At 38.0% G+C, this 24927-nt stretch overlaps 1 protein-coding gene across 8 annotated transcripts in view; it reads left to right on the plus strand.

The window, feature by feature from the left end:
• The window catches only part of LOC108698775 (echinoderm microtubule-associated protein-like 1), a 77330-nt gene that overhangs the window by 19613 nt on the left and 32790 nt on the right, over positions 1-24927 (plus strand). For 3 of the 8 annotated variants that reach the window (XM_041573066.1, XM_041573060.1, XM_041573061.1), the window contains exons 2-6: positions 19154-19336; positions 19735-19791; positions 21272-21419; positions 22039-22089; positions 23046-23180. In XM_041573066.1, the coding sequence (XP_041429000.1) occupies positions 19154-19336; positions 19735-19791; positions 21272-21419; positions 22039-22089; positions 23046-23180 (574 nt within the window). Of the gene's footprint in view, positions 1-3675; positions 4405-12414; positions 12466-19153; positions 19337-19734; positions 19792-21271; positions 21420-22038; positions 22090-23045; positions 23181-24927 lie in introns of those variants that run through there. The other 5 variants (XM_041573064.1, XM_041573062.1, XM_041573067.1 and 2 more) reach the window with 4 other exon arrangements.

Raw genomic sequence — 24927 nt, forward strand, 5'->3', positions numbered from 1 at the left:
TCATAACCAACATGTGCAAAACGATTGTCTAAAATCAACTTTATCCCTATGGCATATTGCCAGGAAGTGCCATTTACCCTGCCAGAGGATGAATACATCACTGATTTATATCTTCTAAGATTTACAGTGTTTAGTGATGTTATGTTGTGATACACAAAGGCATTGCCATGCTCAGATTGTCAAATAGTTGGTATGTGATCGGATGAAGTTCAATTCAGCTGTCCCTGTCCCTGAGCTTTAAATAAAATAGTCTCTGTGTGAGTGACTGTATGTAAGGATGAAAAGACTTTTGGAGCTATGTTACCTCTTTGAGTAGTATTTTCGCTAGAAAATGTATTCACTTTTGCCATCTCTTTCACAAGCTACCAAATTAATAGGCCAATTTTAGTCCTGTGATATAGAATCTGCTATTATGCATAAAGGTGCTAAGGACTCAAGAGGATATGCCAAGGGGCAGCATACTGAATGTGCCACTGCCACTAATAGTTTGTCCTAAGGTCTATTAAGATCATTGCAGAGGCAGGAAAGCTACTGTAGGGCAGTGCTTGAGATTATTTGAAATATATACAGATGTCTTTATTCTGATTTTATTTATAAGATGTGTTTACTTTACAATTTCCTGTATCGGCCAAATAAACATGGAGACTTGCAGGTGTTATGAAGTGGCTATCATACAAACATACTACAGAATGTGTCAGTAAAAAAGTTGGATGGAGTGAGTGACCAAGATAAAATGTGAGGGGTAAAATGTTGAAACAATCCCCTCAGTCCCCAGTAGGAATGAATAAAGAGCAAGTCAAATTCCCACAAGTACTGCAGAATCTACTTTTCCTACATTTTTCTACATTTGATTTAATTTGTTCTTGATTTCATTTATAAATGATGCCAGATGTGCCCAAGTTGCAACATAATTTGTGTGTAGTTGCATTCATTGTGGCAAATAAGACACATGTGGTAGGCGCAGTGCAATTGCACTAAGCTCATTGCCCCCTTTTGCAACTGAAATGAAGAGGAATTCAGGGGGGGAATTGCAACATTGTGGGAGAAAACATGGTGATGGTGCTCAAAATTGCACTTTGCTCATTTCACATGGGGGCATAAATAAGCCCTATAGTGTTCAGTGTTAAAATCCCATAAAATATAGATGTATTTAATTCAAAGTAAATCAAACTTTTTTTCTGAGCTGTTAGAACTGGCCACAAGCATGAAAACAGACAACCCTCCACCCACACTGCTTTTTACTTAGTGAGCTAGTCTCCACTCCCACTTTGTTGGAGATCAGTGGACTGTGCTGTATTTTGAAATGGAAACCAAGCTCGGATCTAAGGTTACTGTGAATGTGTAGCAAATAAAAGAATCATGATTAGGATTGTATACTCATTAACTCGCTTGGTAGAAGAGGAGTGTAAATGCATTTAAAGGGATCTAAAGTAAAAAAAATAAAATAAAGAAGCTCAGGGAGTTCTGCTGAGCATTTCTAAAATTCAAATTAATTTTCAAGACAATTTAAAAATAGAAGCAGTTTTTACTACTAAGATCAGGCTTTTGCACTCACAGCTCTTTCTTAAGTAAATGAATTAGAATATAAGATTCATTGTCAGATAGATGAAAGGACCGGAGAAATCACTAGAGGGTACTACAAGGATTAACAACAGGTGCCACATGCACTATATATTACAGTGGTGTTAACCCCATTTATTTCAGCCACAGAAAGTGACAAGGCAAGATAACATCTCAGTGGACAAGCCTCCCTTCATCTGACAAAGGAGGACAGGTCATGTATGGGGCCCTCAGGAAGTCCTGCTAGACTGATATATCTGGCTGAAAATAGTGGCAATGCAGCACCCTGTGCTGCCCTGAGGAAGATTTTGCAATGCTGCACCCACTCCCCACTACGTTTACCTTTCCAGAACCGGAGTTGGTCCTGAGGCCCAAAACCTTAGTGCAATGAGCGCAAATGCTATTAAAGTTACCAGAAACGGGGTTTTCTCATCCCTGGTAACTTCTGGAGCACTGCCTCCTAAAGCGAGGCAAGGAGCGCCCCTCTGGCTTAGAATCCGGAAAACATAGATAAAGTGGATTTGGGAGGCTGGTTCCCAAGCAGGGCCCAGATGGATTTGAGTTGCCAGTTTAGCTTATTTAAACCATACTGCCTAACTATCTGGGCATGAATGGTCAGTCGTGGTGCGTGGTAGGTTCAGCTTTCGGTATTGCCAGACTTGCCATCTTGACATTACCTTGCCAGTGGTCTTCTGGCAAACACTTCTTGTTGGTGACAGTGGCAGGACATGTAACCTCCATCATATCACCCACTGGTCTTGGTTGAGATAAAGGTAAGGGCCCTGCATTCTTGAGTTTGTGTGGGTTCTCTTGGCATGGTTTTGTGTAGGTCATATTCAGGCCAGGACTGGCAATCTGTGGATTCTGGTAAATGCTTGAGGGGGCTACTGTGAGAAGCAGTATTTATTGGGCATGTGGAGGGCTGTTTGGGCCTCTGTACAAAATGCCAGAATCTCTTTTGAATCCCAGGCTGGACCTGGTCATAGTATTTGTGACCGGTCTGGGACACCAGGGGCCCAACAATTAATCTTAGACCAGGGGCCCACTCTTCCTCTCTTTTCTTCCTCACCTCACTCAACCTCTATTCTACTAGTCTCTTTTCTTTACATACTATACTCTATTTTTCCAACTATTTAGCCTCTTTGTTCTCATAAAAATAGGGGATGGCCATGAAATAGGCCAAACGTTTAGCAGCAGGAGGGCTCACTGACACCTGGGCCCACCGGTCCTTTTCCTAGTATCCCAGTGGGCGAGGAGGAGCAAGTTTGTTAGGTATAGTAAATATTTTTACTAGGCATGGTAGATTTAGGGGCCGATTCACTAAGGGTCGAATTTCGAAGTTAAAAATACTTCGAAATTCGACCCTCGAATTGAAATCCTTCGACTTCGAATATCGAAGTCGAAGGATTTAGCGCTAATCCTGCGATTGATCGATCGAAGGATTTTTCGTTCGATCGAACGATTAAATCCTTCGAATCGAACGATTCGAAGGATTTTAATCCAACGATCGAAGGAAAATCCTTCGATCAAAAAAAGGTTAGCAAGCCTATGGGGACCTTCCCCATAGGCTAACATTGACTTCGGTAGGTTTTATCTGCCGAAGTAGGGGGTTGAAGTTTTTTTTAAAGGGAAAGTACTTCGACTATCGAATGGTCGAATAGTCGAACGATTTTTACTTCGAATCGTTCGAATCGAAGTCGAAGGTCGTAGTCGAAGTAGCCCATTCGATGGTCGAAGTACCCAAAAAATACTTCGAAATTCGAAGTATTTTTCATTCGAATCCTTCACTCGAGCTGAGTGAATCGGCCCCTTAGTGTAAATATCTGTCGGAGAATAAGGAGGATGTCTGGTTATTTTGGCATTGCCGGAAGTCAGCTTGAACTAGAACCAAAATAAATGTTATTAATTGGTAAAAGTATGGGTTGGTATTGGCATTTGTGCATCTTCCATGTGTGGCATATGAAAAATCTAATACTGCTCCTTAACACACTTGACTACAGGTTGCTATGCAGAGTGTGTGGGTGTGGCTACAGACATTGGTACGGTTAGCTAAAGGGCTGGTCTTATTTTTATATTGTATACACAGACTGGGCGCAATGAGCGCAGTGGAAGTGCCGTGAGTGTACATTGTATGAGCTGTACGATAATGATTTAAAAAGTTCTTTATGTACCATGTGGTTTAGGGGACGGGTGGGTTTTCCCGCCTTTGTGAGTAGAGCAGACGGGATGATAGCGATATAATCTGCCGGACAACTATATGAAGTGTAAACTCTGAAGGCAAGAGTAGCCTCGCCTGCTACAGCAGCAAGGGTTAAATGAAAGCCAGGTCTGAGGCGTCTCAGCCGGGAAGTGTGGGCGGGGCCAACGCAAGTTCAAGTCCTCATCCCAAAAAAGCCATAGAGCCGCCTCTCTCCCACTCCCCATTATTGCAGCAGCGACGGAACAACAGCTTCCCGGGGCGGAGGGTTGAGACAGGAGTCCGCTGTTCAGAGTACCCCTCAGGGAAAAGGAAACACAGCGAGGCTAGAGGGAAAGCAACACGAGCACCCAGGCTACCTGCCCCTGCAGAGGGCGCCACACAACAGCCCCTGGCAGCGGTTGTCATGGTAACCAAGGGCTGCTGCAGGCCGGAGACAGTACCCCAGCCCCGGGGAGGAGGCTCCAGTCACTGACCCCATAGAGAAGGGGTGGGGGAAGGAGAGAGAAAAAGGGGCATCAAAAAACAGAAAAAGGGGTCGGGCATTAGAGAAGGAGAAGGCTAAAGATCCCTCGGAATGGAGGACGGCATTTCCAGCTATAGCAGCAGCCTGTATGACACATCCTCCCTCTTCCAGTTCTGCAACGGTAAATAGCTATTCATGTATCTTCTTATGTGCATTAATACTATGTGGCCAGCCTGCTGCAGCCCTCCAGCTGTGCCACACAACTCCAACAACCAGCTCCTGGGCGATGCTGAGAGGAGTAGTTGAACAGCAGCTGGATGCTCACTTCATTATTTCACTTTGCTTTGTGTAGAAGCTGCATGAATGATGCCACTTGCTCCTGTACAGAAAGCCACCCAGACATGGGCATTCCGCTAAATTAAAGTAGTGAATCATGCATGTAATATGATTAAGTGATCTAATGCTTGGATGCTTGGCAGCCTGGTACTTATTAGCCTTTCTGATCCTTCTTATTAATCCGCTCTCCCACCTCCCAGTACTTTCTGCTGTGTGGGTCTAGTCAGGTCAGCAGGAGCTGCTTCTCATCAGTCTAATGGCTTTAATTAGAAAGCCAAGCAACTGAGCCCAGCATAGCAGCTCAAGAGTTAATCAATGCCCGCTGCTTGGAATCTGCTATTTAACCAAAACTGGACACTGCATGAGGCAACCAGAAATGTGTGTGGTGCCCACCAAGATCATGCCTGGTAGAATCTATTGTAATAGTGTTGTTGCTTCAAACAGCTCAGCCTTTAACTATGCTTAGGTCCTGTGGGTCAGTCCTGCACAACTTCTACATGTACTGGGCCTACTATATGTCATTCCACATTTTCAAGGACCTGAATGTATTAAAATAATGATGACTTACAAAGTAGTCTATGGTGGGCCACATCTGGCATTTGGCTGTCTAATTGGACAGGTCAGCTTTAAGTGATTAGGAGCTGTATAGTTCTGGTTGGGAAGTCAAAGCATGAGTAGTTTATGTTGTAAAATCTCTGGACTGGATTTAGAAAAATAACAGTGTATGGTTGCTGTTGCTTGAGACAGATGCCCCCAAATGTATTCATTGCTAACAGCTATTTACATATAACGATATCTGTGTGATAAGCTTCTCTGATCCTTGTATAGCAGAAGAATTACTCTGAAACTTGAGTGCTATTGCTGTTTGTGCTATTGTTGTCTAATAAATGTGTAGTTTTATTCTTCCCCAAGATACATGCCCATGTTTTGGAAGAGCCAAGGTGAATGAAAAAGTAAATGATATTGAGTGTATCCACCTCAGGGCTTTAGCGGAGACAGAGAGAATTATAGTGGGAGAGTTTATGCACTTGCTTCCTGTGTATGCGACTCCTGACACAAACCAACTGAAGTGGCAAGTAACCTTAAACTGTGCTCGAGTATCTCACTAACAGACTCTTGTCATGTTAGATCAACTTCTCTCCATCAAGCACAATATAGAGGCATCGGTCCCAATGTAAACCACTTAAAGTTCCCCATAGACGCAAAGATTTTTCTTTGGTGAACGACCAAATCGTACATGTTAAGATTTTTCGTCCGACATCTGTCAGAAAATTGATCGGCCAGGTTAAAAAATTCATGGCAATATCGCTTCAAATTGTCTTTTTAGTTGATGGACAAATCGTACATTTAAACTATCGTTTTAAGATAATCATGGTCTCACGATAACAAAAACATCTTTTAGAAATCTTAACATCTATGGTCAGCTTTAGAATATGTGGTGATAAAGAATGATAATTAAATTAATATCTGTGTGTTCTGGGTGAAAAATCCAGTGTACAATATCCAACCCCTCTTTTTTATCCCTGCTATAATACTTTGTGTGCCATTGCCCAATCATTTTCATTGTTTGTGGCAGATCTTATAATCTGATTTTGTACTTGGAGCCATAGCCCCGTGCTACAGGCACATCGCTTGTTTATATTTGTGTTATTAACAGATGGCTGGAGTTATTGCTTTATGAATCATTTGATTTATATAGCGGCATTATCATTTTTAAAATTCCTTCATCAGTTTCACACCCAAGTAATTTTATTTAGGGAGTGACCAACTCTTTACTTACCCAATTTTAAACCGTAATTAGACCTTTCCTGTTCGACTGTAATTACAAGATTTTAAATTAAGAAAAACTGGGGGGGGGGGGTTGGTTCCAATTTGTTGGGCAGTCTTCTAGCGCCACCCACCATCATCTAGTGTTTCCCAAGCATCCCTTGCCGCAGTCTATGACTGTTTGCATGTGCAGTATAGTCAAGTTTCCTATGTCATTATTTAATGTGCTGACTTGTCAGCAAAATTTACCAGCTGGGTCTACAGCTTAACTGTTTTGTTTCTGACTTTCAAGTATATATAAGTGCCAGTATGTTTCACAGTGATGCCTTGTGATGCCGTGTTACTATCGGCATCATGTAACTGTCATTAGTAGAGCAAGGTCTATGAATACTTATTAATGAAAAGTGCATCAAGTTCAGTTTTATTTGCACATTGCATTCCCATTGGGCCCTCTGCCTACAAATATTATTATCCTTTGTACATAGCTAACATTCTGCTTTTACAGAGCTTTCTCATGATTTCCATGACTTCCTGCCTAAGTGGAAAATCCAAACTTCACACACACACAGTGATTTTACTGAAGGGTATATATTTCTGTTATAGGTAGTGTCCCGTTTATTCCTTGATATGAGTCCGGATTTTTTGTTTTGGTATGATTGCATTTATGAATATGATCGGGAGAGCTTAATAGGGATGGGCGAATTTGACCCGTTTCGCCATAAATTTGCTGTCGCCGACGCCATTAAAGTCTATGGGCGTCAAAAAAATTTTTGACGCACAGCGGAATTTATCTTTTGACGCGTCTTTTTTTTTTAATTTTTTTTTGCCGCGCGACGCCATACAATTCTATGGGCATCATTTCTGCGGCAAAACAAGGCGAAAAAATTCGCCCATCCCTAGAGAGCTATACTGTTGGACCAAAGTGAAAGATTCTTCTTGAAGTGCAATCACTGCAGAATCCCTGGAGCTCATAATGATGACAGCGCTTATGCTATTGCTGTTTTCATTCAATGGCTCCCATAGCAAGGCATTTAGTAGTTTTCACTCACATACTTTGCTGTGTAAATTTGAATACGTAAAATGTATATCTTTTTATCATTAAAGGTGGCCATACACGGAGAGATCTGCTCGTTTGGCGATGTCGAGTGGATCTCTCCCCGATATGCCCACCTTGAGGTGGCCAATATCGGGCTGATGCGCCGCAATCCGACGGGATTTTTAGTCCCATCCGACTTTCGGCCAGATCTCGATCGGGGAAGCCCATCGGGGGGCCCCATACACGGGCCAATAAGTAGGGATGTAGCGAACCGCCGAGTATGTGTTCGCGAACGCCGTTCGCGAACACCGGCAAAAAATGCGAACAGTTCGCGAACTTCGAACATCCGAAAATCGTTCGATTCGAACGATCGAAGGATTTTTAATCGTTCGATCGAACGATTTTCGTTCGAATCAAACGAAAATCGTTCGATTTTAGCGACCCAATGGTCGAACGATTTTGACGCGAACGCCTATTGGCGAACGTCGCGCGACGTTCGCGAACTTGCGGCGGACGCGAACAGCCGATGTTCGCGCGAACAAGTTCGCCGCAGAACAGTTCGCTACATCCCTACCAATAAGCTGCCGACTCGGTCTGTCTGCAGCTTTTATCGGCCCGTGTATGGCCACCATGAGACATATTTTTCCTTTTAAAGTTGGTATCCACCAAACAAATGCACTGTCCACAACTGAACCCCCTGCTCGCAATTGACAAACTACATCCAAGCATTTGCAGTTTTTGTATTCTGTCGTATTTAGTCATACTTTATTTTAAGATTAGGGAATATGTTCAGCCCTGACAGCATTAAACATGTAGCACTCTTCTAAACTTTAGTGCTATGTGTGTAGTGTTTTCCACTTAGTAATAAACCTGCTGCTTAAAGGGGTGGTTCACCTTTAAGTTCACTTTTAGTATGTTATTGAATGGGGATCTAAGCAACTTTTCAATTGGTCTTCATTATTTATTTTTAATATTATTCATTTTTTAATTATTTGCCTTTTTCACTGACCCCATCTAAAATGAAAGGGTCTGTAAGCCTACACATTTACTATTATTGTTTTTTTTTATTACTGCTCTTTCTATTTAGGCCCTCTACTATTCATATTCCAGTCTCTTACTCAAATCAATGCATGTTTACTTGGGTAATTTGGACCCTAGCAACCAGATTGAAACAGGAGAGCTGCTGAATAAAAAGCTGAATAAGTCAAAAACCAAAAATCATAAAAAATCAAAACCAATTGCATATTGTCTTGGAATATCAAACTCTCTACATACTAAAAGATCATTTAAAGGTGAACAACCCCTTTAAATACATTAATCCGTGATGTGCTTGTTAGAGATTAATGTTAACACCAATACTAATCATAGGCACTCTGATCACAGTCTTTAACTGTATAGAATGCAATGCTCTCAATTAATTCAGTTTCAGGGCCACTAGCATCCCAGGAGCAATGCACATTTGCTACATTTCCACATTGGCAATTTTTATTACTGGGCAAAAACAGATTAAAAAAAAAAACAGATCTGCTTAAAGTAGATTTATTAGTGTTATGTGAAATGTCTATAATGAAAGCATTTGTTTAAAGAATGAGACAGTCTACCACCAGTGCATAGACAAATATTCAATAAAACAAATTTTGTTTTAAAAGATTGAGTGCATTGCACTGGGCCAATATCTGTTCATAGTCATATTTATATTTCTCTATGTAGGAACAGCAGTATTTGTAGTTGTCAGTGGCATGGCTGCCAAATGAAGGATATTTTGCAAATAATTTCAGGTGTTCTGAAGCAACTTCGGGCGACTATGGAAAACGCATCGCTGCATGTGCTTTAGCGCAGGCGACTTTTCATTATAGCCTATGGGAAAACACGCTGAGGCAGTTCAGAGAGATTGTCGCTCAGACGAGGCGATTAGTCGCCAGGCGACAAAAACTCCCCGAATCTCCTCGTGTGAACTAACTAATGTTTGTAGCACACATTATTCATCCTATAATTTGTACCGAAACACAATACATGATTAATTTGTCTCTAGGGCACCTATATTAGCAGGTTCAATACAACAGGGGATTCTGTTGCAGTGGAGAATGAGGAAAAGTACAGAGGTGGCGATACCTTGCAGGTGTTGAATTTCTTGAATAGGAGCTGATCTATGCAATTTTAACTGTCAACTCCAGAAGGTTTGCACTTCAATTAGATGTTTTCTTGGTTATCTAATGATGCTTGCTTTTTGCAGTTAATGAGTAAGATCATTTTAATGTTTATAATCAGATGTAATTCCCACAGGTTCCCTTAAAATGTCTCTTCGCTAATGCACAATGTTTCTGGGAGATTGTTAAGCGATATTGCTTTCAAGTAGCATTTAAAAAAAGTGACATAACTTCCTGACTAAATTTGAATTTAACAATTTAATAAATAAGGGCCATATTATAATAGACTTAATATTGAGATACCCCTCTAAGGGTTTTTCCAGCTTGCATATACAGTAGTATCTGAAACCTCAACTATAATAGATTAATAGTTACTGTGCATCTGAGTGTTTATACAGTACTTTACACTATACATACTGGTGTCTGCTGAATACACTATGCACTTTTTTTTCAGCACCTGTATGTAGATTGAGGTTGTACATGGGCACAAGTGGAAAAACAACTAAAATCTTATGTACCCAAGAAAATGCCCCTCTCTGGAAAAACTGGATAATGTAAAACTGGAAAATCTGGATAATATAATTTTTTTTTCGTTGTAGTTAAAAAAAAAAAAAAAGTGTGTACTCCTACCTACACTTATGTCCTCTTCTGTCCAGCTAGAGGCCTGTAAGGGATTCTTACTGTTGTCAGACTGCTCCAGTGAATATGTACGGGCATATTTATCATAAATTGCAATTAATAGTCACCATATTTAGCATATTTATAAAAAATCCCAAATGAGTTATTCACAATCTGATAAACATGCTGCAACAAATTAAAGAAAATTGCAAATGTTCAGTGCTGAAGCTAAAATTTCCCAATTAATTCTACAGCATTTAGTATGTTCTAGAATGTCCTATTCCTAGCAACATTTCAATAGGTGTTTCCAACTTTCAAATGGGAAGTCAAAAAGCTATTTCTCGGTGATGCTTCAATTTTATTGTTAATTTTTTACTTTTCCTCTCTCTTGTTAATCTTCCAGTCTTTAATTTAAACCACTGCCTATTTGATAGGGTAAATAATACCAAACTGAAGAGCTTCTGAACAAAATGCTTAATAACTGAAAAACTGAAAAAAATGAGGACCAAATGCAAACTGTTTTAGAATAAGTGTCTGAATCACCCTAAAAGTTTATTTAAAGGTGAACTATCCCTTTAATCATGCATCCTAGGAACAAACCACCACTGCAATTATTTTTAGTTATTGTTAATTTTATGTATATGTATGTGTGTGTATATGTATATATATATATATATATATATATATATATATATATATATATATATATATATATATATATATATATATATATATTATATATATATATATATCTATCTTATTAAACCCATAGCAAGTAAACTGTGCATTGCCTCTTCAAAGCATATTCCAAAATTAATTCTCTTTTTTTTAATCATTTAAAATCATTAATGCTCAATAAGTGATAGAGGACAATTTGGAAAATTAATGGCACCGATTAATTTTAGAATTGAATATAGTCTTTTTTTATATGTCTATTGATTACTTCAGTTCTCCAACCTTCCATTTTACTGATGAGTTCAGCACAGGGGGGAATAGACCCATTACTGAGTAAGTAATATATTTCTTGCAGCTCCCACACTTTGCATTATGGAGGACTTTTCGTTGAAGCTATAGATAACATCTGAAGGGCTCAGCGTCAATTCTTCAACCCAATTACCATCTACAGAAATATATAATTAAAATATAATTAAAAGATTCTGAATCTGGAGAAGTCTCTGTACATAAGAGACTCTGCATTTCAGAATATTTGCTGTGTTTGGAATTTCTCCAATGCTATAGAATGCTACCTATTGGCCATTTAGATAGGCGGTACAGCTCTGCACCTTTGGAAACCCCTAGGTACCTGTTTTGTTGCATTTGGTCAACTATATGAACCTCTGAAATATTATTGGACAGGTAGAATGGCAGTCCGGGAAACTAACGTTTTGTTTAGATAAAGTAGTTGACCTTTTTCCGGATGAAAGCATGGTGCCTGGGGAGTTTTGCTGCATTCCATATGCATGTGAGTAATCTGTGGTAATGTAACTAATGCCTGAGATATGAATACGCAGGGCCATTTGCTTGAGAGCCCCTACCCCCTTTTTAACTAAAAGTACCAAAAAGTAACTAAAAGTATCTGTTGATATCCTTAAAAAAAACCCTAAGCAATTTTATTGCATTTGGTCATACTGTGTTTGTTATAAAAATCATCACAATACTTCCACAGAAAAGTTTTGTATCACATATGATTGCAACATTTTATTGGCAATTGTATTGGCCCTTCAGTGTGAGAAACTCTTGTTACATAGTTTTAAAAACAAAAAGCAAGTATGTTGTTTACTCCACAGTAGTTTAAAAAGACAATGGGGGAAAAGATTTTTGTGAAGTTGTGTTTTTGCCATTTTAACAGAGATAATGTAGCGAGTTAAATGCCAGTACTGTTGCTCATATGTTTTTTAAGCACAATGACGTACTAAAAGCGTAAGTTGGTAATAACTGGTTTTTCAGACCTTTAGTCTGTTTATTCTTTGTATAACATATGGATACTAAATTGAAAGTGGAAGCACTATCATTGCATGTCAGGAAAAGCTGATCTAGTGTTGCAAGTTTTAGGGTTAGTTCACACGAGGAGATTCAGGAAAATTTTGTCATTTGGCGACTAATTGCCTCGTCTTCTGAGCGACAATCTCCCCGAACTGCCTCAGCGTGTTTTCCCATAGGCTATAATGAAAATTCGCCTGCACTAGTGCACACGCGGCGATGCGTTTTCCATAGTCGCCCGAAGTTGCCTCACGGAATCTCCCCGAATCTCCACGTGTGAACTGACCCTTATAATCTTTCTTCTTAGGCTGCTCCAAAATAACTTCTTCTGTACTTGGTACAATGTGAACCTAAGGAGGTAAGACAATGATTGTTACTAGTAATTTGGCTTTCTTTTAATCTGTATGTCTGTGTATTTATTTTTGGAAGTTCAGATATGCATTCACCTTTATTTATCTATATTGTTGAAATGAAGATGAAATATCTGTATGCTGAAAAAATGAAAAATTGTCAATGGGTACACTTAGGGCTGCCATCATAAATCTTGGGACCCTGCCACATACATTTATTTGCCCGGTGCCCCATCATGAACACAAGTGCATGGAATTTAATTATTTCCGCCACTTCCCATGTATGTGCTAAACAAAAGATCCGTTAGATAGGTTTTACTAGGACAAAAGTTTGAATCTATTTTTTTTTTTCACAGCTACTATGCTGCAAACTCACAAATCACTTTACTGAAAAGCAGTATCTATAGGGGAAACATACCCTTCAACTGCTGGGGGGGGTCGGAACTATAGGAGGCCCTGTGGGACTGATAAGCAGCTGCAGTATACTTGTTCTCAATATACTTGTTCTCAATATACTTGTTCCCAAAGTTTAGGAGCCCAACAATCTTGCTGTGGGGTTCAGTAACTAGTCCTTCTACCTAGTAAAGTAGAAAGTTTATTTAAGCAATAGCTCACATAATTCAGTAAATAGATCACAATAAACACAGCTGATACTGTTAATATACAAATAGTTCATATAACAGGCCACACAATGTTCATTAAATCAATCCATTCTATATTTAATGTAATGTTGGATAGTGAAAATCATTCCTGCTCAGGAATTGTATGTCTTTAAAGACTTTTCCAAAATATTGATTTTTGTTTCTTAGAAACTATTTAGAGATTTCCCTTTGCATTAACATGCCAACTCATCACCTTTCAATAGGATTCTTTGTTATACACTTCCTTCATGAACAAGATATTGTCATACTGCATATTTCATTGCAAGCATGGTTTGTAGGAAACAGCATCTTTCTCTCCTTAAAGAGAATCATTTAAATTCCAGCTATTTTGAGAGCCAAAAGAACACTCTGTATGTGGCCCTCCTGTGAACCAGAGCCAAAAGAAATGTGCTATGGAACTTGCATTAGATCATACTTCCACGCTGTCCTATATCCAGTATTTGGATTTTCTTAGACCCGGTTTCAGATCATTCAGAAATTAACCTCCCAAATGTCACATATTTTCTTTTAATGTGAGTACATTTTTGGCAGTGACCCAGTGAATGACTGATTTGCTCCACTCTCTTTGTATATGGACAATTCAGATCTAGACAAGCTACACTGCATGAAGGCTGTATTTTTAACTATGTAACTGTAACTAAGCCTTTTCTCTTGTAAGTGCAGACGTTTGTAGGGGAAAGGAGTAAATAGAAATTCCAATCTGTCATATAGCATTCTAAATACAACAATGTTTGGAGTAATATTAAAGATGCGCTGACTTTTTAAATTTGCTGAATACAAAATCCTTTACAGAAGCATACACAACTGAATCCAAGCCATAGTTTGCATATACTTTTTCAGCCGCTATCCAGTTTGCAATTTCAGTCTGGTTGCTAGGGTTCAAATTACCATAGCAACCATGCATTGTTTTGAAAAAGAGACTGGAATATGAATAGGAGAGGGCCTGATAACAATAACAATACATTTGTGGCCTGACAGAGGATTTGTTTTTAGATGGTATCAGTGACCCCCATTTGTAAGCTGGAAAGAGTCAGAAGCAAATGCTTTAAAAACTTTAAATGAAGCCCAATTCAAAACATCAGGTTTCTTTATACTGTGTTAATATACAGGTTTAATGCGAAATTACTTTAAAATATATCTATTCCTTGAGTAAGGAATGTAGCCCTCCCATTGCTTTCTGAATTGGCTTATTCTTAATGTTACTTTTACTAGCCTTAAAATAGGCAATTCGACTCATGTTTACCATTACAATTCTCTTTTTACATCCTTTCTACTGAAATAGAGAAACTTTGACATACAAAAGTGTGCATGTTACAACAGTCTCCCCTATGCAACGAGAGGAGCTTGGACTGAAATATTAATGTGTGTTTAACTTGAACTAGTTAAATATTTGTCACATTGTGTGGGCTCTAGTTTTCATAGAAATAGCAGGTGTATTTACAGAAAACTTGACCTGGTCTGTTCCGTGTGTTACTAAATTCAGCAATATAAAGGCCCTTGGGGTGTGCACATTAGCACCTTTACATTCTCAGCACACCCTTCTCACAGCAAGAAGAATAGAATATTCAGTGTAAAAATCAAACTGGGTAAATAGGCTGTGTGAAAAACGGTTTCTAATATAGTTACTTAGCCAAAAATATAATGCATAAAGGCTGAAGTGACTGGTTATCTAATATAATAGCCATAACACTACTTCATTTGGCTACTGACTGGTAATAGGTTACAGGGATGACTGTGACTTGAAGGGGGGGCACATGGGACATAACTGTTAAGTTAGTTTGCTGTCCTGCTTGCTTACAAACTGAACATTCATGGAGAAGAAACTTTAAAAGTTAAGGTGACATTAACATTTGGTTTATTTTATTATGATATGTTTGCACTCTATAAATGCATAATAATAATAATAATAATCATATTCTCAGTCATGTATTAATTCAATTTACAATTGGTCTTCATTATAGAAACAGTGCTTTAGCAAATGTTCGCAAATCGTTTTTTAGTGGAACTTGTTAACTTGTTTATCGCAGCAAGAAACTTGTGTGCCATTATATAATACTGTACACTGTTGTTGAAATATGTTTCTTGTTGCGATTACTGACTGTAGCATCCACAAATGAATGAAAGGCTGTAAGATGAAAGGGACAGAGCCTGAACCATGATTAATACAGTGAGTTTCCCTCTTGCAAAAATTTCAGTTGGTCGACCATGCCTGACAATTAGAAATTCTAAACTAAGCCGAATTGGAAGGTTCAGATTTAATTTCAAACCGTAACTGTGATATCCATATTAAAGGGGTAGGTCACCTTTTAAATTAACCTTTGATATGATGCAGGCGTTGAGACAATTGGTCTTCACTTTTTACTTTTAATGGTTTTTCGGTTATTTAGATTATTGTTTAGCAGCTCTCCATTTGGCATTTAAATCTCTTATCTGGTTGCTAGGGTCTTATTACCCTAGCAACTAGGCAGTGGTCTGAACAAGAGGGGAGAATATAAATAGCAGAGGGCCTGCATAGAATAGTATAGCATAGTAGTAAAAAGTAACAATACAATTTTAGCCTCGCAGTGAATGGGTTTTATGCTGCCATAGTAAGTGACCCCCATTTGAAAGCTGGAAACGTGTGATACATTCCACTACAGTCAATTTGGTGATCACTCTACTCGTTCAAGCAGCCACCAGGATTTCTTGTACAGATATAGGTAAAGTTGCTGTACCGTGTTAGCCAGTAAAAATGTTTCAGGACAACCCTTTTGAAATAAAAAATAACAAAAGTGGTATAAAGTTGATGCCTTTATTGGCTAACTTATATAATCATAGCAAGCTTTCAGAACATTTTAGTTCCTTTTTCAATCGTAATCAGCTTGAAAAAGGAACTAAAATGTTCTGAAAGCTTGCTATGATTAGATTAGTTAGCCAATAAAGGTATCACCTTTATACCACTTTTGTTATTTTTTATTTCAAAAGGGATGCCCTGTAAAATTTGTACAGATACAATGTTTGGTTTGCTGCAGCACTAAAACAGAGAAACAAAAGCAAAAAATAATTCTGCGAATTCACAACATAACTTTAAAGGGTTCTTTTTCCCAAGGGACTTACAGTTGACAAGAACTGATATTATTGGGCTGGTAATGGATTATTATGGTGATACTATAGACCAAAGAATTACTGTACCTTACCACTGTACTAGTACTGTATACTACTGTGGTTCTTCTTCTCTGAAACTGAAATAACCCTTCAGCTTGTTGGTGTTCCTTGTCTGCCAAGCCTGATTCTTGCCTGCTGTTTTGTGAGACAGCACAGACTTTAGGAATGCACTATTTTGGCAAAGACTGGGATGAGAGAACACAAGGAGGGGGTTGAGATTCTTGTTTTACATTGATTCATTTGCTATATCAAGTCTGGAACGCTCGGCTTCACTAATTAGTGCTTCCTGTTTGGAAATAATTACCAATGCATTAGTTTGATGCTAGGCCAAGATTTATCCACAACGCTTTATCCCTGCTCACAGTGTACTCTAAATGTATTGTAAATGTGTTAGGAATAAGTATCTGTGACTGGGAGTATGTATGTGTTGGGAAGCACAACTCACTGCAGTTGTTATCAGTTTAGAAGCCAGACCGTGAACCCCATTTCTAGGCACCTCTAGGTTTTTTTCAGGAGATTACTCTCTGATGTGCCAAGAAACAGGTAATAAACAAATAGCGTTGCATACACTACTACATAAGAATCTCATTACTGAAATGTACTGTTTATGTTGGAATTTGGCCCCTCAAGGTTGACTATTCAAAAACCTAACAAATGTTTATTTGCTTAAGTTCCACAGGGCACAATATGTGCTTTACACAATTAAGAGGTTTTACAGTTATTAGCCCAGCAGGAAGAAATACAAACTCTAACAATGAGAACAACTTCCTTATTACATTGCGACTTAATAGTTTCATGTTACATAGTAATATATTTTTGATTTGGGTTGAAAAAAGACACATGTCCATTAAGAGATACCCCTCCAAATTACCCCAGTTCACATATATAAATACCTAAACAGACCTATCTATACACTCAAATATTTGTGTTCTTGGCATAGCCAAATATCCAGGTGCAAAGAACTTAACATGCTTACATAATGAAAATAGACCTAAATAGTCCTGAAATGACTCCACATATTTACACTTAGGAAAAATACAGGTGACGTTTCAGAGCTTCTTCTGTTGCCTGTATTATTGCCATGTCTTTTTAGCAAATTAACTTTTATGCAGTTCTTTTATTTAATTTTATTTATATGTGTATATATAAATAAAATTGACCACACACACACATATACATCATAACAAAATTAGACAGGTGCATAAATGTGGGCACCCCAACAGAGATATTACATCAATACTTAGTTGAGCCTCCTTTTGCAAATGTAACAGCCTCTAGACGCCTCCTATAGCCTTTGATGAGTGTCTGGATTCTGGATGGCAGTATTTTTGACCATTCGTCTGTACAAAATCTCTCCAGTTCAGTAAAATTTGATGGCTGCCCATAGGTTTTCGATGATATTCAAGTCGGGGGACTGTGACAGCCATTCCAGAATTTTGTACTTCTTCCTCAGCATAAATGCAAAGTGGCTTGTCTAAATGATCTTTTGCATACAACAAGTGACTGTTTGTGGCTTCTTTCTCATTACCCTGCCATACAGATGTTCTTTGTGCAAATTGCACTGAATTGTAGAATGATGTACAGATACACCATCTGCAGCAAGATGTTCTTGCAGGTCTTTGGAGTTGATCTTTGGGTTGTCTGTAACCATTCTCACAATCCTCCGCATATGCTGCTCCTGTATTTTTCTTGGCCTGCCAGACCTGGGTTTTACAGCAACTGTGCCTGTTGCCTTTCATTTCCAGAATACATTCCTTATAGTTGAAATTGACGGTTTAAACCTCTGAGATAGCTTTTTGTAGCCTTCCCCTAAACCATGATACTGAACAATCTTTGTTTTCAGATCTTTTGAGAGTTGCTTTGAGGATCCCATGCTGTCACTCTTCAGAGGAGAGTCAAACAGAAGCACAACTTGCAATTGGCCACCTAAAATATCTTTTCTCATGATTAGACACACCTGCCTATGAAGTTCAAGGCTTAATGAGCTAATCCAACCAATTTGGTGTGGTAATTTATTTAACCATCTGTGCAGTAAAAAAAAGTGTTCATCTAACACTGGTTTTATGGAGCTGATTTTGGCCTGTAAACACTAAATTGTAATGCACTAAAGTATGCTACAGTACAGGGTGAATTGCATTACTGCCATAGTAAGGGTGGTAGAGAGCTAATGATAACTTACATGTGACAGTAACTTCTACAGTGATTCATTAACTCTTTTTACTTACAAATTCTGTTACGATTATGATACGATTGTGATAATTTGTGAGGGCAAAACTATAATATATAATCAATATTTAGTGACTTAACAATGTAGCAGTGTCAGGCAGCAGCTGTAATAGTTAAATGGGTTTTCACCTTTAAGTGAACTTTTAGTATGTTGTAGACATCGATATTCTGAGACAATTTTCCGTTCTTTTTTTTTTTTTTGTTCGTTTTTTCCGGTTATTTAGCTTTTTGTTCTGCAGTTATGGTTGCTTGGATCTTGTTTACCTTAGTAGGCAATAGTTTGAATGAGAGACTGGAATATGAATAGGATAGGGTCTGAATAGAAAGATAAGGAATAAAAAGTAACCATCATAATAATAATAAAATTGTAAGCTCACAGAACAATATTTTGTGAGCTGCATTTGAAAGCTGGAAAGATGTAGAAGAGGAAGGCAAATAATTACACTTCTAAAATAAATAAATAATGAGGAAAGTTGCTAGGAATAGGGCATTCTATAAAATATTAAAAGTTCACTTAAAGGTGAACCACCCCTTTAAGTCTACTGCTAGTATATTATCATATTCAGAAATATGATAATATACCTTCTTTCCTACTGTTCTCAATCCTTGTTATTGTTTTTTTGTAATATTAATGAGTTTTGTTTATTTTGCTTTACCTGTTCAGATGACAGTGCCTCTGCTTCAAGCAGTATGGAGGTGACAGATCGCATCGCTTCCCTGGAGCAACGCGTACAGATACAAGAAGATGAGATCCAGCTGCTGAAGTCAGCACTTGCTGATGTGGTTAGAAGGCTAAATATCTCTGAAGAACAGCATGCACTGCAGAATAGGAAGGGACCCACCAAAGGTATTGCCTTTCGCTTTTAATTGTAATTACAAACACATACTTGTATCCCTGTTTCCTATAGTACAGTATTGTACAACAAGGCTCTACATACTGCCACATTTAACAAAAAAAATCAATTTCATTATGAAATCTCAGAAATAAATGGATGAAGCAGTGGTTATAAATATCTTAATGAAATATCCAGTTATTTATTTTGGAGCAGATAATCTAGCAGGCAATTTCATGGACTACTTGTTCTCCGTATTAAATGGTGTTTAAGTCTACACTGCACTAGTGTCACACTGTCCACAACTGCCTGTTATGGACAACTACAGTGGTTGTTCCAGCTTCATATCTTTTCCAGTATCCTTTTTCATATTAATTTACCTCTATAATATGGGTAATCCATTAATCTTCAGATCACAATGATCAAAAAAAGTCAGATGTTGAGAAGCACCAGCGCAGTACTGCTGCAGGTATGTTACAAAAATAACAGCGTGGAAAGTAAAATGAAGTGTAATATTTTTTTTTTGATTACCCGAATGCACATTAACACTTATTTTAGTTAACCTGTGTGTGTTGCATCTTTGGTTCCTTTGTAATTTGTTTTCATAACAGTAGATTGGATTTGCAAATATGATCTGATCTAGTTAAGAGATGTAAGAGAGATGGAAAGGTGGCCATGTGGCACTTAATTGCATTGCATGAATACAGACTGAAATTACATTGTTTTTAGGAAAAAGCTGCTTTTCTGCAACAACTTCCTGGTCTTGTGCATTGTAGATCACGGACTGTTTTGCAAGCAAGAAGCCTGCTGTGTGCACCATCTCAGACTGTCCAAACTCAATAACATACAAACTTAGTTTATATTTTTGTGTCCTGTCACCACTAAATTAATCATGCAGAGTTTAAAAAATATTTTAGCTAGATCATTTAAATTGCAGACTTATTGTAGAAAATAACCCTTTTCAAAATGACATATAATTATTACAGATTTCAAATGATTTAACATACAATATTTATATTTTTTGAATTTTAAAGAGCAGTGCATTAAAGTGGCAAAGAAAATAACTTCACAGTAGCTTTCAAATACTGATGGAAACTAGATATATTTAGTAACAGGTAACAGAAGACTAAAATATAACAATATCTAAGCTGATGTTATTGCAACTGTTAGCCATGCCACTCCTATTTTAGTTCCTTTTTGCAGTGAAATAATGTAATCCTCACGGCTTTTTGATTCTCAACTCATAGGCTGTTGCATGTATTTTTCATACTTTTAAAAAAAATTATATTTCTATTTTATTAACCAGGCAACATAAACTTGGCTAGCTTCAATAAACTGTTGCATTGTATTAATTTTGAAGAAAATGTATTATTAAAATCTCAGCTTTAGGAGTTGGGGTTAATCCACTAGTGTATCACAAAAACATACTGCTTTTTCCATCAGTATTTGAAAGCTACTGTGAAGGTAAGGTTCTCACCTTGCCTCATGGCTGGAGCGGCCCTGACTCCACTGTACAATATGCATCCCCTCACTCACCTTGTTTCATTGAAGTGATGGATTCTGGGACTTTAGATGGTGCACAGATTCCCTTGAAAGTAGATGAAGTCCCAGAATCCATCACATCACAATGGAACAAGTTGCGGAAGGGCTAGAAAGTCTTAATGAGTGTGGAGGGGGGAATAGTTCCTTTGAATCTGTGGAATGAGGTATGTCTAAATGAGCCTGCCTTTTGACGTCAAAAGGGTGTACTGTATTTTTCCTTTAAATGGACACTGTAATTCTTTAATATCATTTTCATGGTTTTTGGGTTTTTGTGGAGAGTTGGAAATGCTATTGATTTTGTACCATAGCTCTGGAATCATTGTGACTTTTAAAGCACCCCGTTTTACTTTGCCACAGAAGTAATAGGCATTACTCATAGCAATCAAATCATTCACTTGCTTTTTTAGGAATCCATGCAGTCAGAAGAAATGAACAGCAAACACTCCCTTTAAGAAATGCTGTTAATAGTGAATCCATCTTACCAAAGAAACCAAGTGGGTCTCTGCCTTCCCCTTCAGGGACAAAGAAAGATATTGTTCCGCTAGCATCCAAAAGGTAAGCTCACCAATAAACACATAATAAGCAGAAGATGTATTTCTTTTTTGCAACTTGCTTGAATATTTATCTGGTGTGCACACAGTAATTTAGAGTAAGCTGGCCAATGTCCACAGATGTGGGAAGTGTGACATTTATTTAAACCTCTAACTGAAGGCCCAAATGTGGACGTTTAAATGATTGTTATGATGCCCAGTCTGCTCTAGGGCTCCATGGACTTCATTTATTTAATCTAATCTAGCCCTCAAACACGCTGTATGAGAATTGGCACTCTATAAGTAGTAAATGTGTGTCTTGATTTAGTTGGTCCAACAGTTGGTGCATCTTTTGGCACATTTTTTTGTAATTTTAGATTTTAGAAAATTAGCACTAGTACAAAAGTCTGCAACCTTTCAAAACTACATGTAATTACAATCAGATTCCCAAACACTAATCACTTTTTTACTAAATAATCAGGTTGACTAGAAGAATGCTAACATGCTTATGGATTAATAAAACCTGTTTTCTGTAGATATGTTTTTTTGGTTGGTTGCTTTCTCTTACTAAGCTCCTATGCCTTTTAATCTGTCTCTTGCACTCATTTCTGCTTTACTTCTCCCCTGCATCATTCTGGCTGTAGCAAATCTGTGCGTCTAATGAATTCGTGTAAATTATCTAAGCCTGCAACAAGGTAACTTTTTTTTATTTTTGTACCTGCTGCATTCGGCAGATCATGCCTTATGTTTGCTATCAAAGATGTATAAAAATTGCAAGAAGGCTCAAGTTATTGATGTCGAATACACATAACCCTAGCTGATTTGCAGCAATGTCTTCCATCATCCCGACCAAGCAGTTGCTGCAGGGAGTTTTAATACTCAACAGGGAAACAGATTTAATGTCTCCTTGCAGGGCAACAGATTTGATATCCTCTTGCATTTTCAAGGCCTGCTTGTGAACCAAATAAACATTATCTACTCTAATATTAGGCAACATACTGTATTAAGATGGTTGATCTGTGTTGTAAAATTGCTTTGCATTTTTTGTAAATCTCAGGACATTTAATTCTGCTTGCATTGTTTACTAGCACAATACATTTGTTTCTTCCTGTAGGATGCACTGTTACATGCACTGTTACAATCTGCCAATCTCATAAACAGCCTTTTAGAGATAGATTAGTCCTTGCAAAAAAAAAAAAAAAACGCTTATATTCAGTGCTGGGCACCTATTAAGCCACTTATTTCAAAGATTGCTCAAATTCACACAGCCAAGGAAGAAAAAAAGAAGGTTTAGAACAAGGCTGGTATTTGCAAGGATGTTATTATTATCCTTTATTGTTATAGAGCTGATATACTCTGCCACCCCAGCCCATTAATCTTGAGAATAGATTCCTGCTTAATATTAAGATATTAATATTTCTGTTAGTAAATTGGGAATATTGGTGGGATACAAAAGAGAAATGTGTGAATATATTATATTTTACAATTTGAGACTTTTAAACGGCAGAAATTAAGCCCCTGAAGGCAGCAATAATGAATCGCCCTTTGTTATACCTTAAATGATTCACTGCCCTTTTTTCCTGCATGCTACATAATTTTAAAATAAAGAGTTATTATAAGTGATATTGCTTATGATATACCTTCCTTTTAGTAATGTCAAAAGAACTAATTCTACTGAGCGCATCTCTTCTGGAGCGCGAAGGGAAAGTTCTGGAGATGCCAAAGGTGGTCGTAATCGTGCTGGCTCAACAAGCAGTTCATCCAGTGGGAAAAAAAACAGTGAAAGGTACAGTAAAAGCAACCTAAAACTTAATTTTGTTAAATTCTGCACAGTTGAAAAATCAACCCCATCTTTTTTTTTTTTTTTTTCAGGTCAGACCCCTATGTTAAAAAGCTAATTTACTGGCACAATGAATATTGTTTAACTTTTGATGCCAGGACTTATAGTGTCAGCCTTGCATTAGTACAGTATGTATTCAATTGTAACTATTCTCACGCTGAAGTACTCTACATACAGTGGGCCCTGCTAAAGAGAGCCTGCAATCTAAGAATAAAGCATGAGTAATACATTTATTAGGCTTAAGTTCAGATATTAAAATGACTTATGCCCAGTGATTTTGCTGTCCTGGCCAAAAGCGAAAATGCCTGACATATCCCAGCTGATTATCTAGGTACTATGGATATCTGGTGTTTCGGGGGAAGTTTGAAATTTTAGTCTGCTGATCTGCCTTTGTTGACCAATGCATGGTGTATTGGGAGATAAGGAAGTGAAAAGCAGTCACAGCTCCTGCTGTTCTGACAATTGCAACAATAGAAAGGTGGCCATATAGAGTGCAGCCTCTTATTCACTTTGTCCATTGATCCTGTGAGGCTGATTGTTCTAAGAAAGTATCCTTTGGCCTGGCCTCCTTTTTCAAAATGCATCAGCTAATCGTGCTGCTCCAGCAGAAATTTGCAATGTAATCTGTTTTGCAAAAGAGCAAACAGATTTTTTGATATTTAATTTTTAAATCTGACATTGGACATAGCTTATCCAAATAATTATCAGCGCCCTAAGGCTGGCGATAAAAAAATATAGTGTAGTATTTATGTTTAAACGTAATCACAACTTGAGTTTAGTTGCCCTTTAAACACACAGACCACGAACATTGGTGTATAAGGATTAGTTGACGTTTTATCTCCACAACGTGTTTTTTCACCAATTGGTATGGCAGGAGTGCCTACTCACAGAATAATACTTTCTCCCAGTGTCTTTCAGAGATTGGTCGTTTGCTGTAAATTTCCCTCTCTTGGCAATCTAATAATGAAGTTAAGAGGAGAGAGGTGCATCGCCCTCTCTCCTCTTAAAACCTTTTATTTGCTAAAAAGTATAAAAGTAATGCACTTACAATTGTGCTAAAAAATGATCACTTCACAGTTACACGCTGGGCAGTAAGATGTCCCTATAGAAATAATAAAGGTATTGGGCACTCTGGAAATCACTTGCAGTAAGATGTCCCACTTGTGGTGACTGGGTAACCAGCAATCCCCTCACTCGTGTTTGCTGTCAGTCAGTTTCCTTAGAGGCGTGATTCCACTCCGTCTCTTACCCAGCTTTTAAGCTGTTACGTGAGTGTCCCTCTCACTAGATGTCCATTTCCCAGGTTCCCTCAGTCATGTGACTTGCTCAGTGCTCTGATAAACTTAAGTCACTCTTTACTGCTGCACTGCAAGCTGGAGTGATATCAACCCATATCCAAAAAAGGTATCCCTTTCTCAGCCTCAAAACTATAGGCCAGTTAGTCTGACGTAAGTAGTAGGAAAGCTTTTTTGAAGGGTTAATAAAGGATAAGATACTGGACTTCATAGCACATCATAATACTATGAGTGTGTGCCAGCATGGTTTTATGCATAATAGATCTTGCCAGACTAACTTAATTTCTTTTTATAAGAAGGTAAGCAGGGACCTCGATTCTGGGATGGCAGTGGATGTGATTTACTTAGACTTTACTAAATATTTGATACAGTGCCATACAGAAGGTTACTGGTTAAAT

This window comes from Xenopus laevis, chromosome 8L (assembly GCF_017654675.1).
Source record: "Xenopus laevis strain J_2021 chromosome 8L, Xenopus_laevis_v10.1, whole genome shotgun sequence".
Lineage (NCBI taxonomy): Eukaryota > Metazoa > Chordata > Amphibia > Anura > Pipidae > Xenopus > Xenopus laevis.